Raw genomic sequence first — 17,643 nt, 5'->3', positions numbered from 1 at the left:
TCAAGAACAACAGCGTATCTTTGCGCATCAAAGGAAGTGTCATTAGACATGGACATATGGATCTATGTGTAAGTCCAAGGAGATCTATGTTTTTATGTATCCAGAGGGGCGTACATTCTACCCCCTCTAACCACCGCTTGGGTATATCAACTCTCGTGGCCGTAATGACCTCTCTTTACTTCGTCTCCTCCCACTGCACACCAACCCATTCCTCACGCCAACCAAGTTGCCCAATCTTCTCCGGTGCACAATCCTGCCCACACACACCGAAGATAATAGTCCCCCATTCCATACCGGCATCACCTTCACCAAGGCCAACACCCTCGCGCCCATCCTCAAGCATACTGATAGCATGAGGCACCAGTTGCACCTCGAACACACGTGGAGCACCACAGTACTCACACGGCGGCATACTTCCACCACCGGTAGTCGTCACCCGACCAGCGCTGTGCTCAGGATGCAGACGCTTGCCGACCTGGTCGGTGTACGAAGAAAGTAGTGGAGTACCGCGGTACTCATACCGCAGCACTTGCTCAGGGTTATGGGCAAGACGCATGGAGAACTTCATAAATGCCTTATCCATCTCTGACTCGAATGTATCCTTGAGCTCGACGTTACCCTCACCACCAGCGCTATCTTCCTCCATAGGCTCCACGGTGACGTTTTCAGGGATCGTAGGGGTAGAAGGCCGCGACATGGTCTCGTATTCGGCGTCGAGGAAGTACTTCTTATATGGGGCCGGGAAGGCGGACTGCGCGGGCCATGGTGCCTGGACGCCAGTCGATTCGGGCGTTTGCTTCGTCGCCGTGCCTGAAGTGCTGGCCGGGGCGGGAGAGGAAATCCGGACCTTATCGGCGAATGATTCAGCAAGCGCACTTGTAGAGGTCGTAGTGGAAGATTTGGCAGCCGGGGTAGGGGCCGGGCCAGCGGGCGTCGCGGGCTTGGGCATCGCAAATGGATTGGCCCCCGCAGCCGCCGCGCCGGAGCCAGGTGTGAGCGAGAAGGGATTGGAGTTTGCCGACACGCTGCTCGTCAGCGCGGTCGCGCCGAACAAACTTGCTCCCAGGTCTAGCTTGGGCTTTGGGGGCGCGACGGGCTCGGGCTCGGGCTTGGGATCGGGTTTCTTCTTTTCCACCTTCTGCGGCTGCGGCAGTGGTAGGCCGGGAAGACTGACCTTGCGAGTTGCGCGGTATGCCCGGATACTGCCAGGCTTGCGATTGCATGGTTTCCTGGGACATCCAAATATGTACAGGCGGCGCTCGTTATTGGGGAAGTTGTCGGGCAGATCGCCGTGCAGTTCGAGAAGGAGTAGCATCGGGCTGTTGCAGACTTTGCAGTTGGCGTAGTCGCCTGGTGGAGGGGTATTCTCATCGATCCATGACTAGAAATGCAAACAGGAATCGTCAGTTCATAAGTCCGCGCATAGATTCTTGCTTGGAGTTGGTTGGGTACGCACCGGCCAACCACCAAGATGGCTGATGGTGTCTTCTATGACCTCCTCATCGGCGTATCCGAGAAGCACACCGGTCTCTGTGAAATCTTCGTCCACACTCGAGTCGCTGTCGTAGGGATCCATGGTGTTTCAATGGACAAGGGTATCTGATAATGGCGAGGCAAAGCAGAAAAGAAGAAAAAGTTCCCCCTCACTAAAAAATGTTGCGATAAGCGATACGGCGGCCCCACAACGCCGTAATATTACCGCGTCATTCGATCCCTTGCAACATCGACATCCTCAGCTCAGCTCACTTTACTTTTTCTTCTGTCATCTATCTCCTGAATGTGAATTTGGGGTCTACGAAGATGGCTTTTATTTCACGATCTTTGAGTGGTCTGTGGATAATATATACTGTTGTGGCGATTCTTTTACCGCTCAGCAATGCGATCCAGCCACAGGAACCACTACAAGCTGCTATAGATGTGCCCAAGCGGGTGGCTGTCATCGGTAGGCGCCCAAGAGTTTCCTCGAGATCCTTAATCTGGAAGATTGCATCACACGATTTCGCAGGTACTAATATAATTTGTAGGAGCCGGTGCTGGAGGCTCTTTTGCTGCGTACGAGCTCCGCAAACTTGCGGATGAGGCTGGGATTCCACTCGACGTCACTGTCTACGAGCGTGCCTCATACATCGGAGGACGCTCGACGACAGTAAACGTATTTGATCACCCAGCATACCCAATCGAGCTGGGAGCCTCGATCTTCGTCGAGGTTAACGAAAACCTGGTGAATGCCTCCCGTGACCTAGGTCTTACTGTTAGTGCTGCCGACCATGGGCGGCCTCGGGAATCCGAGGAATCGATCGGTATTTGGGATGGAAAACAGTTTGTGTTTACCATGAAGAATTCCTATAGCTGGTGGAATCTTGGTCGGCTTTTCTGGCGATATGGGATGGCTCCGCTACGTACGCAGAATCTAATGAAGGAAATCGTGGGCAAGTTCCTGCGTCTATACGAGGAACCCCTCTTTCCGTTCCAGTCGCTGTCCGAGGCTGCCGCTGCAGTCGGTTTGCTCAACGTTACTGCGTCGACCGGTGGTGACTTTCTTGCATCCAGCTCGATCTCCTCGTTGTTCTCTCGGGAGATCATTCAAGCAAGTACTCGCGTCAACTATGGCCAGAATTTGGGCTTGATTCACGGTCTGGAGTCAATGGTCTGTATGGCCACAGATGGGGCTGTGTCGATCGATGGTGGAAATTGGCGAATCTTTGATGGAGCTGTCAAAGCTGCAAAGGCCGATATCAAATTGGATACTACCGTCACTGGAGTCGTTCGCAATGATGACGGGACTATCCGAATCACATCGCACCCGAGCGCTGAGCTTGACTCTCCTCAGTCTGTTGATGAGACTGAGTTCGATGAGGTCATCATTGCTGGGCCGCTGCAGTATTCTGGTATTTCCATATCTCCGCCACTGGAGCACATCCCAGACGAGATTCCATATGTGAAGTTGCACGTCACTCTTTTTGCCTCGCCTCATCGAATCTCCCCAAAGTATTTTGGACTTGACGGGAAGAAGGATGAAGTTCCAGAAGCCATTCTCACAACCCTTCCCGAAGGCCTGGATCTAGGACAGAACCCACACGGCGTCGGGCCCGCTGAATTCTGGAGTATCAGCACACTCCAAACTGTTGATTATTCAGCCGTGAAGGATGGGGAAGTGCAGCAAGAGGTGCACTACGTGTACAAGATATTCTCACCTGAACGACCTACGGCCGAATTCATCGCGCAGATATTTGACATTGACTATCGACAAGACACTGGCTCGATAACTACTCCACATGCCAACACTACCATTGGCGATCTGCCCAAGACGGAGATTAGTTGGTTTCACGAGAAGCTTTGGCACCCTTATCCGCTTTTATACCCGAGAGTAACCTTTGAGGAGACTCTCCTGGCTCCTGGTGTCTGGTACACTAGTGGAATTGAGAGCTTTATCTCGACGATGGAGACTAGCGCCTTGATGGGTCGCAACGTTGCCACGCTCATGGTACAGTCGTGGAAGAAGGAAAATGAGAACAAAAGTGGCTCATCATCGAGTGTGAAGACGGAGCTCTGAAACTGGACTCTGATCATCGTTCTGCATAGTATTTCCAGCTAAACTATACAGGTTCTATTCATGCCCTCTCGTTTGAAATGTAAATGAAATTGAAATTGGACTTTCTCTATACAACTCAATCATAAACAGCATTGATCATTTGAACTCCTATATCAACAAAGGCTTTTCTTTCGTAGCCTAGATCAATCCAGATACAACAAAAAACATGCATTCAGTGGATGATTTCTTAGATGTATAGACCGCTTACCACGCGGCGGAAAAACAGCTCCCGCGGGCGAGACGTCAGCTGGCGGCCAAGCTTGCGGATCTCATTCCTGAACAACCCAACCCATACAGGGACTCGACGAACTTCGACCATGATCAGCCATCAAGTGCTGGCATTACTACAAACGTTGAGGCGGGTCTTGATCATCTGGGACGGGCCCTGGAAAGGACTCTACCCTACCGTTGCTCTGGGCCTCTCGATCTTACGGGTCTCCTCGAATTTACACGTCTCCTCCGGGCTAAAAACGCTGTTTCAGTCAGCTATAAACTCCTTGATAGGATTGAAGATAGTGTCGTTGGCGCCCAGCTGGTAGTGGTTAGCCCTCTTCACAAGCTTGGATTAAATATGAAGACCTGAATATAGCATCTCATAGAACCATGTTTCTCAACTCACGTGCCAGATTAAGCATACTACGTAGACCCTCAAACTGTGGTTGATAAAAAACAGAGAAAAGGGTATATTCGAATTTAACAAGGCGAAAGACCATACTCTCCCTTCAAGCTCCAAACGCAAGAAATAGGAGTCGAGCCTGGAGCCCGGAAGTCCTCCAGAAAAGGCCAAGAACGCCCAAACCCGCTAATGACGCGTAACTCCACTCGCGGCAGTGCAGAAATCAAGAGACGGAGTGATGCTAATTACTCAACGCTTTTGCAGCCAGGGTGGTATATTAGGTGAATTAATAGGGTGACAAGAAGAGAAAGGGAACATGGAAAAAGGACATGAAAAAAAATTATACCACTGGTCATACACCAAGCTCGCCCCCACACATAACACCTAACACTCATGAGTGTAGGTACATCAGAAAAGATAAAGAAGAAAGAAAATACGGGATTGATCGTTCAGTCAAAAGATGCGGAATTTAGCCGCTGTAGTCCAGGGTGACAGCCAGACGGACGGGACCGGCAACCAGGTTACCACCGATACCACCCTCGTCAGCGAGAGCAGCGGTGTAGGCATTGTCGACGGTACCGGCATCGGTGGTGATGGAGGAGCAAGTGCCGTCGGAGAGGGCACTGCAAATCTTCATACCCTGGACGGTGAGCTTGGCGTTCTGGGCTTGGATAGCGGAGACGTCGAAGCCGGACCAGCCATCGTTGGCGTCAGAGCCGAAGTCGAATTCACCCCAGGTGGAAGCGTAGCTACCGTAGTCGTTGAGAGGGATGGAGCCCTTGGCGGCAGTCCAACCACCCTGGGAGTCGGTGTCGAAGGCGTAGTACTTGGTAGCACCGGGGGCGAGGGTGAAGGAGTGGCAGGCGTTGCCGTACCAGCCGTCCATCTTGCCATCGGAGCCGATCTTGTTCCAGATCACGACCTTCCAGGACTCGGTGTTGGAACCCTGGAACTGAATGACGTATTTGTAGCTGCTGGCATCGGAGCTGGAGACCTCTTGGATGTTGCTACCGTAAGGGCTGCCGACGTTGCCGACGTAAGTATCGCCCGAGCCGGAGGAGTTTGTGACACCACCGAAGCCGTCAGTGCAGTAGTCGCCGCTGGAGGGGTAGGTAGACCAGTCGGCACTGGCGCCAGACGAAGTGGTCGTGGCAGCAGTGGTAGAGGTCGACGAGGAGCTAGTAGAGGTAGAGACCTCGGTCGAGGAGGAAGTTGAGGTCCAGACGGAGGTGGAAGTAGAAGTCGAGGTAGAGGTCGAAGTAGAGGTAGTCGAGATAACAGTCGAGGTCGAAGTAGTCGAGGGGATCGGCGTCGAGATCGACGCCAGACTAGTCGAGGTCGACGAATCACACGGGCAGACATAGACGGTGTTGGTAGTAGTCAGAGTGATGGTGCTGCCGGTATCCTGACGACGAAGATGATCTTCATGAACGGCATTGTGACCATGGCGAGCCACAGCGCCGCTGGTCAGGGCTGCCAGCAGCGTGAAAGACTTAGAGAAGTGCATGGTTTCACTAGAATCACTAGAAGATGGAGAGTTGATTCAAGACCAAAGGGCACCGCTTGAATCTTGCAAAGTATCGTCTTAAGCGACAGAGACGCAGCAGGTCAAAATTGTGATTCAAAAGAGTGACTGGTATAAAAAAGAACGGCACAGCGACTTCGCTGGAGGAGAATTGAACGAGCGTGCTGAAGAGAGAAGGCAAGAGGGTTTAGGGGGGCCAGACCTCAGTTTTAATTTAGTGTGGCCCCCCCGATGGCGTTGGGATAGCGAGGCGGGGGCTATACGTACACCAGGCGCTAATGATGGGCTTGGAAGACGCATGGCCAGCCCTAAAAATGATAAAATGAGTTTTTTTTTCTATCATAATTCTCACGAGATTGTTAGTCGCTCCGGGAGTTGACGTATACTCGCCCACCAACGGAGCATAGCGGCCGTCTAGTGGACTCGAGTGGAGCTGGCTTGGTATAAAAGGGGAATGCCAATTGGTGAATTCAGCATCCAAGCCTGAACGAGACCCACTCGTTTGTCGACCTAATCTCTGCCGGCTTTCCACATGAGCCTAGAACATACGTGTTCAACGTGAGATCGTCCGGGAAAGACGCAACTATTGTGATTGCCTATCCGTTTTCCATCCTGCTATGCCTAACTCTCTATAAACTAGAAAAAAAGAGTCCCCTCTAACATCTCATATGGACCCATAGACTCCGTATAGCCTCCCCATAACCCCCAATTCCCCCAGTGTTCGAGGCGCTTTAGCCCGGCAAATCTGATACAATGGCGCGGGCCCGCTCGGGCGCGCATCCCGAGTTGACTGGGCTGACCAGCCCAGCTAACAAGAGTAGGCGATATTCGGCTGCTTTGAACGGAGGCTAAAATTGTGTGGGCGCCAACGCAGGTACAAAGGAAAGAGTGCGAGAAATGGTGCCCTTAATGACCCCTTTCGACTCATCGCTTTTCTCTGGATGGGCCCCATTGGTGGCTTGCTGTTAACCAAAGCATGTACATACCGAAGTTTTCCCCCGTGGAGCCTAAATTAAAGAATCAAAATGTCCAATACAGTAGTATGCCATTGCTAACCTGCATAGGAAATTTTTCATGTACAGATGGGCCTGGCAACCTATCAAGTCGCCATCGTGGGGCCCGATTTAATTATTGCGATTTTGTTCCTGGACCGCGTCGCCAATCGGAAGGCTGGAAGGAATTGAGCATTTGGTCAAGTGCGGGCCTTTTAATTCCCTGGTCCACGGTTCTTGTTGGACTTTGAACTGCTTCTTTTCACTGTACTTTGTATTAAAGATGTACTCCGTAGATACTCCGTCGTGTGTAGGTTATATTAAAAATCTATCATGCATGGGTGATCTTTGCCTCATATCCAATCTACGATCTCGTGGGGGTCCACTTCTGCAACCATCGCTACTCCACGAGTTCTCACATGCGTCAAGGCTGAATGAATAATATCAACCGGCAACTCATCGTCCTAATAATAAATGGTACCCCCGAGTGATAGCATAAGGAGGAGCTCACTTGTGTGATCCCGTACCAGCGATAGGATCTACCAGGCAATTAATTCTATTCTTCTTCTATCTCACCCTATAGGCGCATAGCCTCCAATCTAGACTACCGGAGTGATATGCTTTTTGAAACCAGCCCTACCCCGGTGTTGGCTCATATCTCACCACCCACGACGTTCACGGAAGGCCCAAGCCATCGAGGCCCAACTCATCTGATGCATCTGAGCAATGGGTAGACCCGGAGATTGCCCTGGAATACTGGGGTTTGTTAATGGCACTTGATCAACTGGATAGGTGTCGGCTCCGGTCATCCCATATCCAGAATTTGGGTTGCCAAATCCCATCGGCATTGACATGAGTAAGTCGGTGATATCGACGTTGGTAAAATCGCCGAGCTGCTGCCCCATGTTGCCATTTTGTTCATTCCGTGCTTTCTCGGCCATTCTCACTTTGAGACTCGATACGATTCTCGGTGGAACCAATGGCTCTTGAGCAGCTGTTCCGAGGTTTCTGGAGGCATTTTCGAGAGCATCCCAGGCCTGGAGAAGAATCTTGGTAAAGGTGTTGAAAACGGGATTGCTGACAAAATCTGAAGTGCCGACCAAAATTGAAGCGTTGAATCGGGCCTCGTAATTGTCGCTCATGACCTCCCAGGCTTGTTTCGCCTCGGTACGAGTGGGCTGTTTGATCAACTCTTGGACGATGTGGATATAGGCTGGAAGAGGAAAGTGGGAATGAAGAAACCATGTAAAGCCTTTGGTCAGCGGCGAACTGATGATTTTCGTATCGCTCTCAAGCACTTTGAATGCATATAGCATCGGGGTATCACTTTGGTTCGCCGTCTGAGACTCATAACAGCACCGTGAATAGTATTCTAGCAGTCGATGCTTCGAAATAGTGGTTCTCATCATCCAAATTGTCATGAAGTGAAGTGAATTGTGCGAATCGCAATGATCAAGATATCCTTTTTCGATAATCCTCTCCAGAGCATCAAGGTTCCCCCCTCCAGGAAGATCCTTGGCAACACGCTTCAGAGATGGATTCGTAAATTCAAGATGAAAGGAGCTGTGCCGAATGAACTCTCCTAATTCGCAGCGCAAAATCGTGAATAATCCCTCTGTGATTTTACCCTGCACTGCCGGTGGCTCCTTCATCTCTGGGCGAATATCAAAGTCATTCACGTTGAGAGGAATTTTGCAGTCCCAGGTTGGGGCCAGTAAGGTGGTTCTATAATCAGACAACTCGCTTATTCGCGCGTCGAACAGTACAAATGACCACCACAGTCTTCGGCGCATTTCAGCTTCAAGGACCGGGTATTTTGAGTTATTGGACTCGGATTGAATCCCCATCCGTTGGGCGATGCGACTCGCAATTCCAAGCATGGACGATAGAGAGCGAGGATTTGTGCTAGGATGAACCGACACCTGGACACTTTTAGTGGGCAGTCCGAATACCACAAATCGCCAAGCCGAACTCACAAGATACAGATATAATGCCGTTAAGCAGTCGCGGTCGGCCGATCGTAAGAAGCCGCAATTTAACAAAGCTTGCTGACAGCCGAACTGAAACTTTCTAAGAAGCTCATTCTTCGGCATCCCGAACGATGTCTGACAGTCCTCGCCAAGGCTTAATACAGCCATGCTATAAATGCCAAACATTAGGGCTTCCAGAGCAGGAGTCACGTTGGTCAGATTACTCGCAGCTTCAATGATACGACCCTGTAATGTTGGAGTATGTGTGACCCTGAGCAGCGGGTTGACATTCTCGAGATATATTTGCCAGAGTCGGAAAATATGTACCGGCTCCGGATGGAGCGTAGAAAGTTCAACGGCAGCCTGTCGCGAACCAAAAAGAAGATGATCATCGTTATCGAAGAGATTATCCCAGGTCTTCCCGACCATGACCTCTCGAACACCATCGTTCAAATCGCCGTCGTTATTCACTCCTCGGAACTGTGTTTGACATTGTTAGTAAGTAGGCTTCATGAAGGTGGGGGCAACGCACGCCTTGACTCAGAGCATGCCATATGTTTCTACAAAGGAGAGTTAGTCATAGAAAGATCTGAACAGCATATAAACATTGTTTTTTTAGGGAAACTCGAAATCATCGTACTTAGCTTCACATGCGCTTTTCGGCTTCGACGGGCCAGTCGGAAATGACCCATCAGACCTCTCGGATTCTGGCTGTTCAGCACCCGAATCTTCGCTATCTTCCTGCAAGTCCTCACTCCTCGCAGTGGAGCTGGAATCTTTGTGAAGTGGCTCGAACTTGATCTTGTTCTGACGCAGCAGCTCCTCATAGCTTCGGAGTCGCTCCAGTAGCTGGCGCTCGGGGAATCGACGTCGTCGGGGACGCGTCTGCGTAGAAGGAACGCATTGCGTTTGATGCTTAATGCAATTGGAGCAAGGAAATTTACGGTCGCATTTCACCTTGCGCTGTTGACAGAGGATGCAGGCGAGGACTCGTTGTGACTTGATTGATGAGTGATGCGGGGCCCGGTAGGGAGCTGGACTGCTGGGACCTTGGATCGACATGGCTCTCGTAGTATGGATTTACAGGCAAATTTCAATCTCTCTAACCTGGACAGGAGAATCTTTATGAAAGAGAAATAATTTTTCCAAACCGAGTCAGACGATTCAGAGATGACGGGATGTCGTCTCGGGCGTTAGTAATTCCCGAGCTTCGGGTTTTGGCTAAACCCGAACATTACTTACTGCTGGTGCCTTACCGGCCTGAAAGATAGCTTCACCGTAGTCAAAGAGACAAAGTTGGAATCGAAAATCAAGTGGCCTGTGCCATTCGTTCGTGTACTGTAGTAGCTCCACAATTCTAAGTCTAGAGACTAGGGAAATGGTCCAACTAGGCATGCTTAGCTCTACTTCTTTCGGGACCTATTCCCTTGGATACTCTTCTAGATCGGTTTGTTTGACGTTTCTTATTTTTTAAGCATTCCATCGAATGCTAATGAGATGATTTTTATGATTCAAGTATTGTTGGAAAATAGGTATATTACATGCAAAGCATATTACCAGTCAGTCTCGCTCTCACTACCTGGATATGCCTTCTTCCTCAATTTCCACAGCGACTTTTCACGCTGCGCCGCAGCTTCACGATGGCGGCGACTATTATCCTCAACTACCGTCATCCACGGCACATTGCTTGCACGGCGGATTCTCTCGCGCAGAACTGCAAGTGTCTTGCTCTCATCTTCCTTACCAGCTGCAGGATCGTTGGCCTTCTTTCCTCGGGCAATTGATTTCTGATATCGCCTCTCGGCGGCTCGTGCTGCGTAATATTCCTCGCTAATAGCCCAGTTAGGGTTATCCACTTGGCCACGAACCAGGACAAGCTCATGCCCTTGCTCAATAGCGTCAGACAGACGGGACGATGGAATAGGCGTAGAGAGTTCCAGTCTACGCGATGCGACATCGACGGATCGGATCAAGGCCAGCCCTAGGCAGTTTGAGGCACTGGGGTTCAGAGGGACGGAGGTGCCAGTACCAACGCAAAGGTAGGGAAGGTCTTCCTCGGGAGTTCGGGAGACGCTGTCGGCCATGGACTCAGAAGCGGCATTCTCGGCTTGCTCTTCGCCCGAGTTCATTTCAATATCTTCATCTGCATCAATATCGTCTTCGTTATCGTCATCAGCCGGCTTGGTTGTTGATGAATGAGTAGCTGTGCCCATGATGGCACTCGGAGATTCAACTGCAACGACTCCGACAATCGCTCCTTCGAGAACCTCGCGAAGCATTGCAGGGTTGATGTGGGATCCCAAGACCATTATGCCTAGAATTCCCTGCTTATCACCCGCGTAGTCCACGGTGATAGGCCTCGTCCGGGAGAGAGGTGCATCCGACCAAAGTGGATTGTTAAGGCCACTAGGGTGAGACATGTGGAAGTAAGATTGGATCTGCATCAAGCGCAATTGAGCGCTGGATCGGCTCACAAAGTCCGTAGGCTGCGATGGCAGAACGGTCATCTGAACCCGAGCCTCGTTGGCAGCCATGGACAGAGGCTCGACGACTTCTGAAGGCCCCTTCTCACTCATATACACAACATCGGATAGACCGAGAGTCTTGATCAGCCAAGTCGCCACTTCAAGTCCCTGTCCAAAGATCCAGCCGGGATAGTTGATGATCAATGGGCACTGGGGGTACCTTGTTAACAAGGACCGATATTGCTCCATGAGATCCATGGTAGCCAGAGCATAGTGGTCCGGGTCTTCTTTAGGTGACGTTGCCCCGATGTGGTGAGCTCGCAAAATCTGGCCATCACGGGAGTCATCGAGAGAGGGGTGGGTGAACGGAGGTCCAAAGAATGGAGCGCGTAAATGCGCAAGGTAGACTTGCCCCATGGGTGCGAACTCGGGCTGGCCGGGGTCTAAGTCAAGGAACGCACAGCCGTCGGTATTAATGTAACCATTTTCAGTTTCTGGGGCTGGGCTGAGGACGTGGTTCAGTAGGTAGCGACTGAAAGTTGATTTCCCCGAGGCCTTTGGACCGCAAACCAGAACTCGTAGTCGGCCATGTCTCTGGGAGAGTGCCTTCATAGATGCACTCCACTTCTTGTCGAGATGAAGGGGGCGCAGATGTCTTTTTAAAGGATCGTCTGCGGAGGTATACAGCTATCGAAGAATTAGTCTCACCGTAGAGAAACGCGGGCGGGCAATCCAAAGTTCACGTACCACAGAGAAGGTTCGTCGCGAATCTTTGAGGGCACCTTTCAAAGTGAATTTATCTGCGGCCGTATTTTGCCCATTCCAAATCTTCTGATAGATGGGTGAGATATCTCGTAGGCGAGCAATGCCACTTTTGCAAGACTTGATTTCGACCTCTGCCTCGCCCTCGACACCGGAGACACATTTGATGACCGGCAAGGAATGGGTTGAAGGAGCGTAAACCCTATAGGCTCGGGCAGATGGGTGTAGCTTAGCACCCATGAGGCTCACAACTCCTCGTTTAACCCAAATATCATACTGTCCCAACAACGCCAAGTTCTAATGCAAAGAGTAAGCGTCATTGAAGCTACAAGGGGAGAGTGTTTGCCATACCGTCTTCTCTTTGATACGAACGCACATGGCATCGTCATCCGCGTACAGGATATTGCTCTTGTTCAGCCGTGCTTTGGACAGAGGGAAGTTTTGGAGCTCTGCTGGAGTCTCCGCAGGCGATTCATATCCATCAGCGTCTCCAATGACAGACGCGACCTCATCTTCTGCCATTTCCTCCTCGACCTCGGTTTGATCCTGCTCAATTTCTTCCTGCTCTGAATCCCCATTCTCTTCAACCACCCTATTGGACTGGGGTTCCAATTGCTCAGACTTTGAAGACTTCTTTTGCCGCGCAGCCCTTGTCACTGCAGGCGAGGGTGCCTCTTGCTTCGTCGACGACCTCGTGCGGGGTCCTTTAGATTCTTCGCCATTGGGGGTGACCTGTTGCCCCTCAAGAGACCTTCGGGGTCGTTTCGTAGGTGGCTCGTTCGTAATCTCGACGGTGACTTCGGTCTTCGCAGCTTGCGCTTGTTGCTGCCGAGCTTTGCGCGCCGCGACAGCGCTCATAGCGCTGACTGGAGCTGGCGAAGGCATTAACGAGGGATCAATTTCGTGGACGTTTATTCTGGTTAGTTACCGGCGGATTGTTGTTTCTCGGCTTTTCGCTTCATCGTTCTATGCCGTGAGATCAGTCCTAAGACACGATTTTCACAGTGGAGGGTCGATAATGCGGCGATGAAGCCGATAAGCAAAAAAAGTTGGCGGGTGGTCCGTGCTCCCGCGGAGCAGAAAAAAAGATCGGCCGGAATCTCCAACATTCCCTTCAACGTTACAGGGAATCGACGGTTTGCATAGCTATGAGAATAGTTGGCTAGCGATTAGTTACCTGTTGCGCATTACACCTCGCTTTCAATCTCTCTCTCCGGCCTCAAGCGCTGTTACGACCCCACAACCAGCTCCCATCTATCCGAGCGCAGTGCAGAGCGCCAATCCAAGCCACGATGGCTGCCGCTTCTTCTTCCTCGAGCGACAGCAGCTCGAGCAGATCAACCTCACCCGAGCCCGAAAACACCCAGAAGAAGGCCGTAAAGGCGGCGACCAAGAATAAGGACGAAGTTGAGAATGAGTCGTCAGAGTCCTCGGATTCTTCAGATTCGTCCGATTCGGACTCTAGCTCAGACTCTGGGTCAGAGTCTGAGAGCGAGTCTGGAAGCTCAAGTGAGATGGACACCAGCGAGGACGCCGCAAAGGCGCCAGCGAAGAAGTGAGTAGTTTTATTCCTTGCTACATTGAATTGTCATCTTGAACGCATTTGAATTAACCAAACCCATAGGATTCACATTCCTGGTCCGAACCAGCCATACAAGCCACCCTTCGGGTTCAAGTCCGCAAAGAAGCAAAATCCCCCCTCCTCGAGCACCTCCTCCGTTCTTTCCAATCTCCGCGGCAAGCAGGTTTTCCATATCACCGCCCCGTCGTTCCTCCCGTTGTCCAAGGTCAAGGAGATTACCATGTCCAAGGTTCTGAAGGGCGAGCCGATCCTGGCATACGACGGCAAAAACTACGGAATCCCCGCCGATTCCATCAACGATAACGACCCGGAGGGCAAGACTTTGCTTGTCTACGATGAGAGCACTCAAACGTATTGCAACAAGTCCGACCACATTCAAAGCTTCCACGTGCAGGAGTTGATCGGTCTACCGGAGAAGGCTGCCAAGTCCACTGCTGCAACAATCGAGAAACTGCGGGATTTCGTCAAGCCACCCCGCCCTCAACCAAAGGGTATGAAGATGCGCTTCCGCCCCGTCGGCAGCCTACCCAGCGAGCCAGAAACTCTTGGAGCAAGCTCGGAGTCCGAGTCTGAGGAGCCTCAAATCAAGGCCCCCGCGGGTAGCAAGCGGAAGCACCATCACACCGAAGGAGATGCCTCTCAAGCGAGTGCTGAGCCTCGGAAGAAGTCCAAGAAGTACACACAAGAAACCGGGGATGATGAGGAGCGGAGTCAAAAGAAGTCAAAGAAGTCTCACAAGGACCGTGAAGAGAAGAAGCGGAAGAAGTCCGAAAAGGCATAATTGGTGTTATGGGTTTGTTTAGCAAAAAGATATCTTCGTTATATGATCTACAGGACAATTTCAATGTACAATTTTACCATTTTGAGGACCATACTTACAGTGCTCCAAATTGGAGTGCCTTTCCATCTACTCAAAGGACAACAATGGTAGGTAAAATAGAGTCACCGAATAGGATCAAGAGATTTGACAATGTCTTCCGCTCATTCAATTAGCAATTGTGATCTTTTTCATTATAGTCTTTCCGTCTTATACTCGTTGTGATCCATCTGGCAAGCAATTGTCCATATCAACCACACAAACTATTCACCACGACAAACCCCTCAGCTCCCACCTCACGAAGACCGGTGTTTGATGTTAGCGTGGAAATTCTCATGCACACTGACGAGCTGAACTCTCTTTCCATCCGCATTAAGGATGCCGCCCTTCTCACCATCGTCAGAGGAGCTACGTTCAGCAGCCTCCCATTCCGTGCCAGCAGCAACCTCGAGGTTCTTTCCACGAGTCTCCCGAACAAAGAACCAGCAGAAAACAGCAGCAACGGCGTCAAATCCCATGAAAATCAGGAAGGTGTTGGCACCGACGTTTGCAATCATGTAGGGACTCGCGAAGGAGAAGCAGAACGACGACGCCCAGTGAGCCAACATGCTGACTGCCAGACCAAGAGCACGAATGCGTGTAGGGAAAATTTCCGGGACGTAAGCCCAGGGCAGAGGGCCCCATGAGCAGTTGTAAATCTAAAAGTTGCTAGGTTAGCAAAGGGTATATCAATGGAAAGCCAAGGGGAATTCTCACCATGATGTCGAGGTAGATCATTGCTACAGTTGCCCTTCCAGCTGCTGTGACGCTAGTTGCGGATTGGGTCGGGATATAATCGACGATCAGGGCAGTAATCAACATGCAAATAGACATCAAAGCCGAGCCACTCACTAACGTCATACGACGACTGAGTCGCTCTGCTAGGAAAACGATGAAGAATGTGCATGAGATGACCTTGACAGCACCGAACAGACCGGTCAGAAGCATGTTACGGTCAGTCCCGCTGCCAGCAATCAACTTGAAGTACTGCGGCGCAAATACTGCCAAGGCACTGCTACCCGTCGCATTCTGGAAGATGAAGAGTAGAGGGCCAACAAAAAACCGGAGACGATTGGCCGGTTCCAGCAGCTCACGAAGAGAGAATCCTTCTCGCTCGACACGCTCAGCTTCAAGTCCCAACTGTGTCTCTGCGAATTCATCACGGGTCTTCGGTGTATCACCACCGCGGATCCAAACAATAGACTTCCAGGCGTCATCAGTACGGTTCTGCGACAAGAGCCAGCGGATAGATTCTGGGAGGGTGAAAGTGCCAATGAAGAGAAGGCCTCCAGAGATCAATTGGAGACCGACCGGAATTTGCCATTCACGCGATGTGCCCGAAATCGATGTGCTCTTGGCGACGCCCTATTCTGTCGTTAGTTTATTTGATCTACGTGGGAAAAGCTACACTCGAGCGCTCTCACATAGTCAACCCAGTATGCAGTGAAAACTCCCCATGTGTAGAGCCACTGGTAGAATGAACCACAGCGACCGCGAATCTCCTTGGGCGTCATCTCTGCAGAGTACATGGGAATCACGACACTCTGTCCACCCATGCCTAGACCGGCCACAACGCGACCAACATACCAAGCCGCTAGCGAGTGGGTGTTGATAAGCTGAATAATAACTCCAACGACGAAGAGGGCAGTTGAGACGATAATGGCGATTTTGCGCCCATATTTGTTCGTCAACGGATAGACGAAGAGAGCTGCGATGAAAGATCCTAGTTGGCCCAAGCCCACCGTAAGTGACGAGACCTTGGACTGGTGCTTGCTGGTGTAGCCAAAGTCATTTTGAAAGGATGTGAAGCTTAGGATTCCACCAGCAACTCCCGAGTCATAGGCGGAGAGGAAAGAGGAGATGCTGTGAAGGAAGAGTATATTAGTTTGAGACATAGCTCATTTTGTAAATAGTGTAATCAGCTGCAACTTACAAGACGATCGCTGCCAGATGATAGGCCCGCCAGGTGCCCAGGCGGGTGTTGAGTTCAGGAATACTGAAGAGCCCCATGGTGATTGGAGTTAAGGGAATGAATACGAAGATACGATCTATAAGAGCCAAGGCGAGGCCAAGAGCTGACATATAAAGCTTTTCTGTTGAAGCGCCATGGCATAGCAAACAGTGGTTTTGGTGAGCAGATACAGGGATATTTTTGCGTGCTTTCCCATCTGACGCCAGTCAGGGTTGACTTTAGTCTAGTCTAGCGTTAGTTAAATGTCGATATGTAGTATGTTCGTAGAGATCAGTGGTGGTTGAGGCGGCCTAAGTCCTGCCTTGTTGGTGGAGGAAAGCACGCCTTCACATGGTGCAATGGTGTTATGGATGTACCCTTCAAATCTTCAAAATCTTTCTGTTGGCGACGAGTTGAAAGATAAACTAGTATATCATGTTTGGGTTTTAAAAATGATTCAAGTACAGCTAGAATGAGATTTGAGAAGAAAGGAAAATCAAGCCTGGTGGAATGGATCGTTCCTCTAGTCCGTAAATCTCTTGTTCACCTTTTTGTGGGTTCTATAGTATCTTTACAGCCTTGGTAATGCGGTTGTCAGGATTCAGAACGCGCGTCTTTGGATCAGCCTTGGAAGAGCACCCGGTGTACCAAGTAGCTTTGGCTTTCTTTCTTTGTAGATTGGTCAAAGCAAGGGGGCCAATGCATGGTCTATCTCCCGCCCCAGGCACAGCGGGAAAGCCCATTTCCATATGTGGTGATTCGGAGAGAATGCGACGCGGTAAGTGTATGTTGCCTCCGGGGAATAGGATCTTGGATCTCAGTCTAAAAGAGACGGAGAGGTTTATACATAACATAGCCTTACGCTCTCACCTTTAGACGTCTGTTGTCTGTTGCATTCAACGTTTGAGTGTACACCGCTCCGTTGAACAGTTCCTCTTGGCGATCGGGTCACATCCGCCATGACTGGCTATATGTCATATCCTCCTGAGAAGATGGTATCTGGGCAGAATTTGAGGCTCAATGAACAATTATTATCCAGTTCGACAAAACAATCTTCCAAGAGACTCGAAACCTCATAACTACTTAGACTTCCAGCCCCATCATCGATTATATAAGCACAGTCACCTGACAGCCAGTGATGCCGCCATCACATGCGACTCATCATCCCAACCAACCATCGCAATCATCGGAACCTTGCGAGGCAGCTGATGCGCCTCACTGGACTAATTAGAGGGTCACTTTACCCTTTTGCACTCTTTCGAATCGACTGACTCATTACATGGTACTTACTATCGCTCACCTGTCAGTCTCTCGTCTTTGAATGGTTGCTTG

General features: G+C 50.7%; 7 protein-coding genes across 7 annotated transcripts; 2 read left to right on the top strand and 5 right to left on the bottom strand.

Moving 5' to 3' along the window:
• Positions 1–175: 175 nt before the first annotated feature.
• On the bottom strand, positions 176–1,576 carry N7496_001606 (small subunit rRNA maturation protein TSR4; the record flags this gene model as incomplete). Its single annotated transcript, XM_056694537.1, has 2 exons — positions 176–1,381; positions 1,457–1,576. 2 exons carry the CDS (start codon positions 1,574–1,576, stop codon positions 176–178), a joined length of 1,326 nt encoding a protein of 441 aa, XP_056561266.1.
• Positions 1,577–1,800: 224 nt separating this feature from the next.
• N7496_001605 (putative prenylcysteine lyase) lies at positions 1,801–3,553 on the top strand (the record flags this gene model as incomplete). Its single annotated transcript, XM_056694536.1, has 2 exons — positions 1,801–1,942; positions 2,025–3,553. 2 exons carry the CDS (start codon positions 1,801–1,803, stop codon positions 3,551–3,553), a joined length of 1,671 nt encoding a protein of 556 aa, XP_056561265.1.
• A 1,124-nt stretch (positions 3,554–4,677) lies between these two features.
• On the bottom strand, positions 4,678–5,715 carry N7496_001604 (Allergen; the record flags this gene model as incomplete). The annotated part of the gene is made up of 1 exon (XM_056694535.1): positions 4,678–5,715. One exon carries the CDS (start codon positions 5,713–5,715, stop codon positions 4,678–4,680), a length of 1,038 nt encoding a protein of 345 aa, XP_056561264.1.
• Positions 5,716–7,384: 1,669 nt separating this feature from the next.
• N7496_001603 (uncharacterized protein) lies at positions 7,385–9,757 on the bottom strand (the record flags this gene model as incomplete). The annotated part of the gene is made up of 3 exons (XM_056694534.1): positions 7,385–9,175; positions 9,228–9,255; positions 9,336–9,757. 3 exons carry the CDS (start codon positions 9,755–9,757, stop codon positions 7,385–7,387), a joined length of 2,241 nt encoding a protein of 746 aa, XP_056561263.1.
• Positions 9,758–10,248: 491 nt separating this feature from the next.
• Positions 10,249–12,884, bottom strand: grc3 (uncharacterized protein; the record flags this gene model as incomplete). The annotated part of the gene is made up of 4 exons (XM_056694533.1): positions 10,249–11,847; positions 11,908–12,219; positions 12,274–12,794; positions 12,851–12,884. The coding sequence occupies 4 exons, from the start codon at positions 12,882–12,884 to the stop codon at positions 10,249–10,251; spliced, it is 2,466 nt and encodes an 821-aa protein (XP_056561262.1).
• A 330-nt stretch (positions 12,885–13,214) lies between these two features.
• Positions 13,215–14,285, top strand: N7496_001601 (DNA-directed RNA polymerase I subunit RPA34; the record flags this gene model as incomplete). The annotated part of the gene is made up of 2 exons (XM_056694532.1): positions 13,215–13,477; positions 13,547–14,285. 2 exons carry the CDS (start codon positions 13,215–13,217, stop codon positions 14,283–14,285), a joined length of 1,002 nt encoding a protein of 333 aa, XP_056561261.1.
• A 332-nt stretch (positions 14,286–14,617) lies between these two features.
• On the bottom strand, positions 14,618–16,370 carry N7496_001600 (sugar porter family MFS transporter; the record flags this gene model as incomplete). Its single annotated transcript, XM_056694531.1, has 4 exons — positions 14,618–15,019; positions 15,078–15,725; positions 15,785–16,223; positions 16,294–16,370. 4 exons carry the CDS (start codon positions 16,368–16,370, stop codon positions 14,618–14,620), a joined length of 1,566 nt encoding a protein of 521 aa, XP_056561260.1.
• Positions 16,371–17,643: the final 1,273 nt, after the last annotated feature.

Source organism: Penicillium cataractarum, assembly GCF_028827025.1.
Source record: "Penicillium cataractarum strain IBT 29864 chromosome Unknown utg000001l, whole genome shotgun sequence".
In the NCBI taxonomy this organism is placed as follows: Eukaryota; Fungi; Ascomycota; class Eurotiomycetes; order Eurotiales; family Aspergillaceae; genus Penicillium; species Penicillium cataractarum.
The sequence above is the reverse complement of the archived record's forward strand: the minus strand, read 5'-3'. Positions and strand labels throughout refer to the sequence as shown.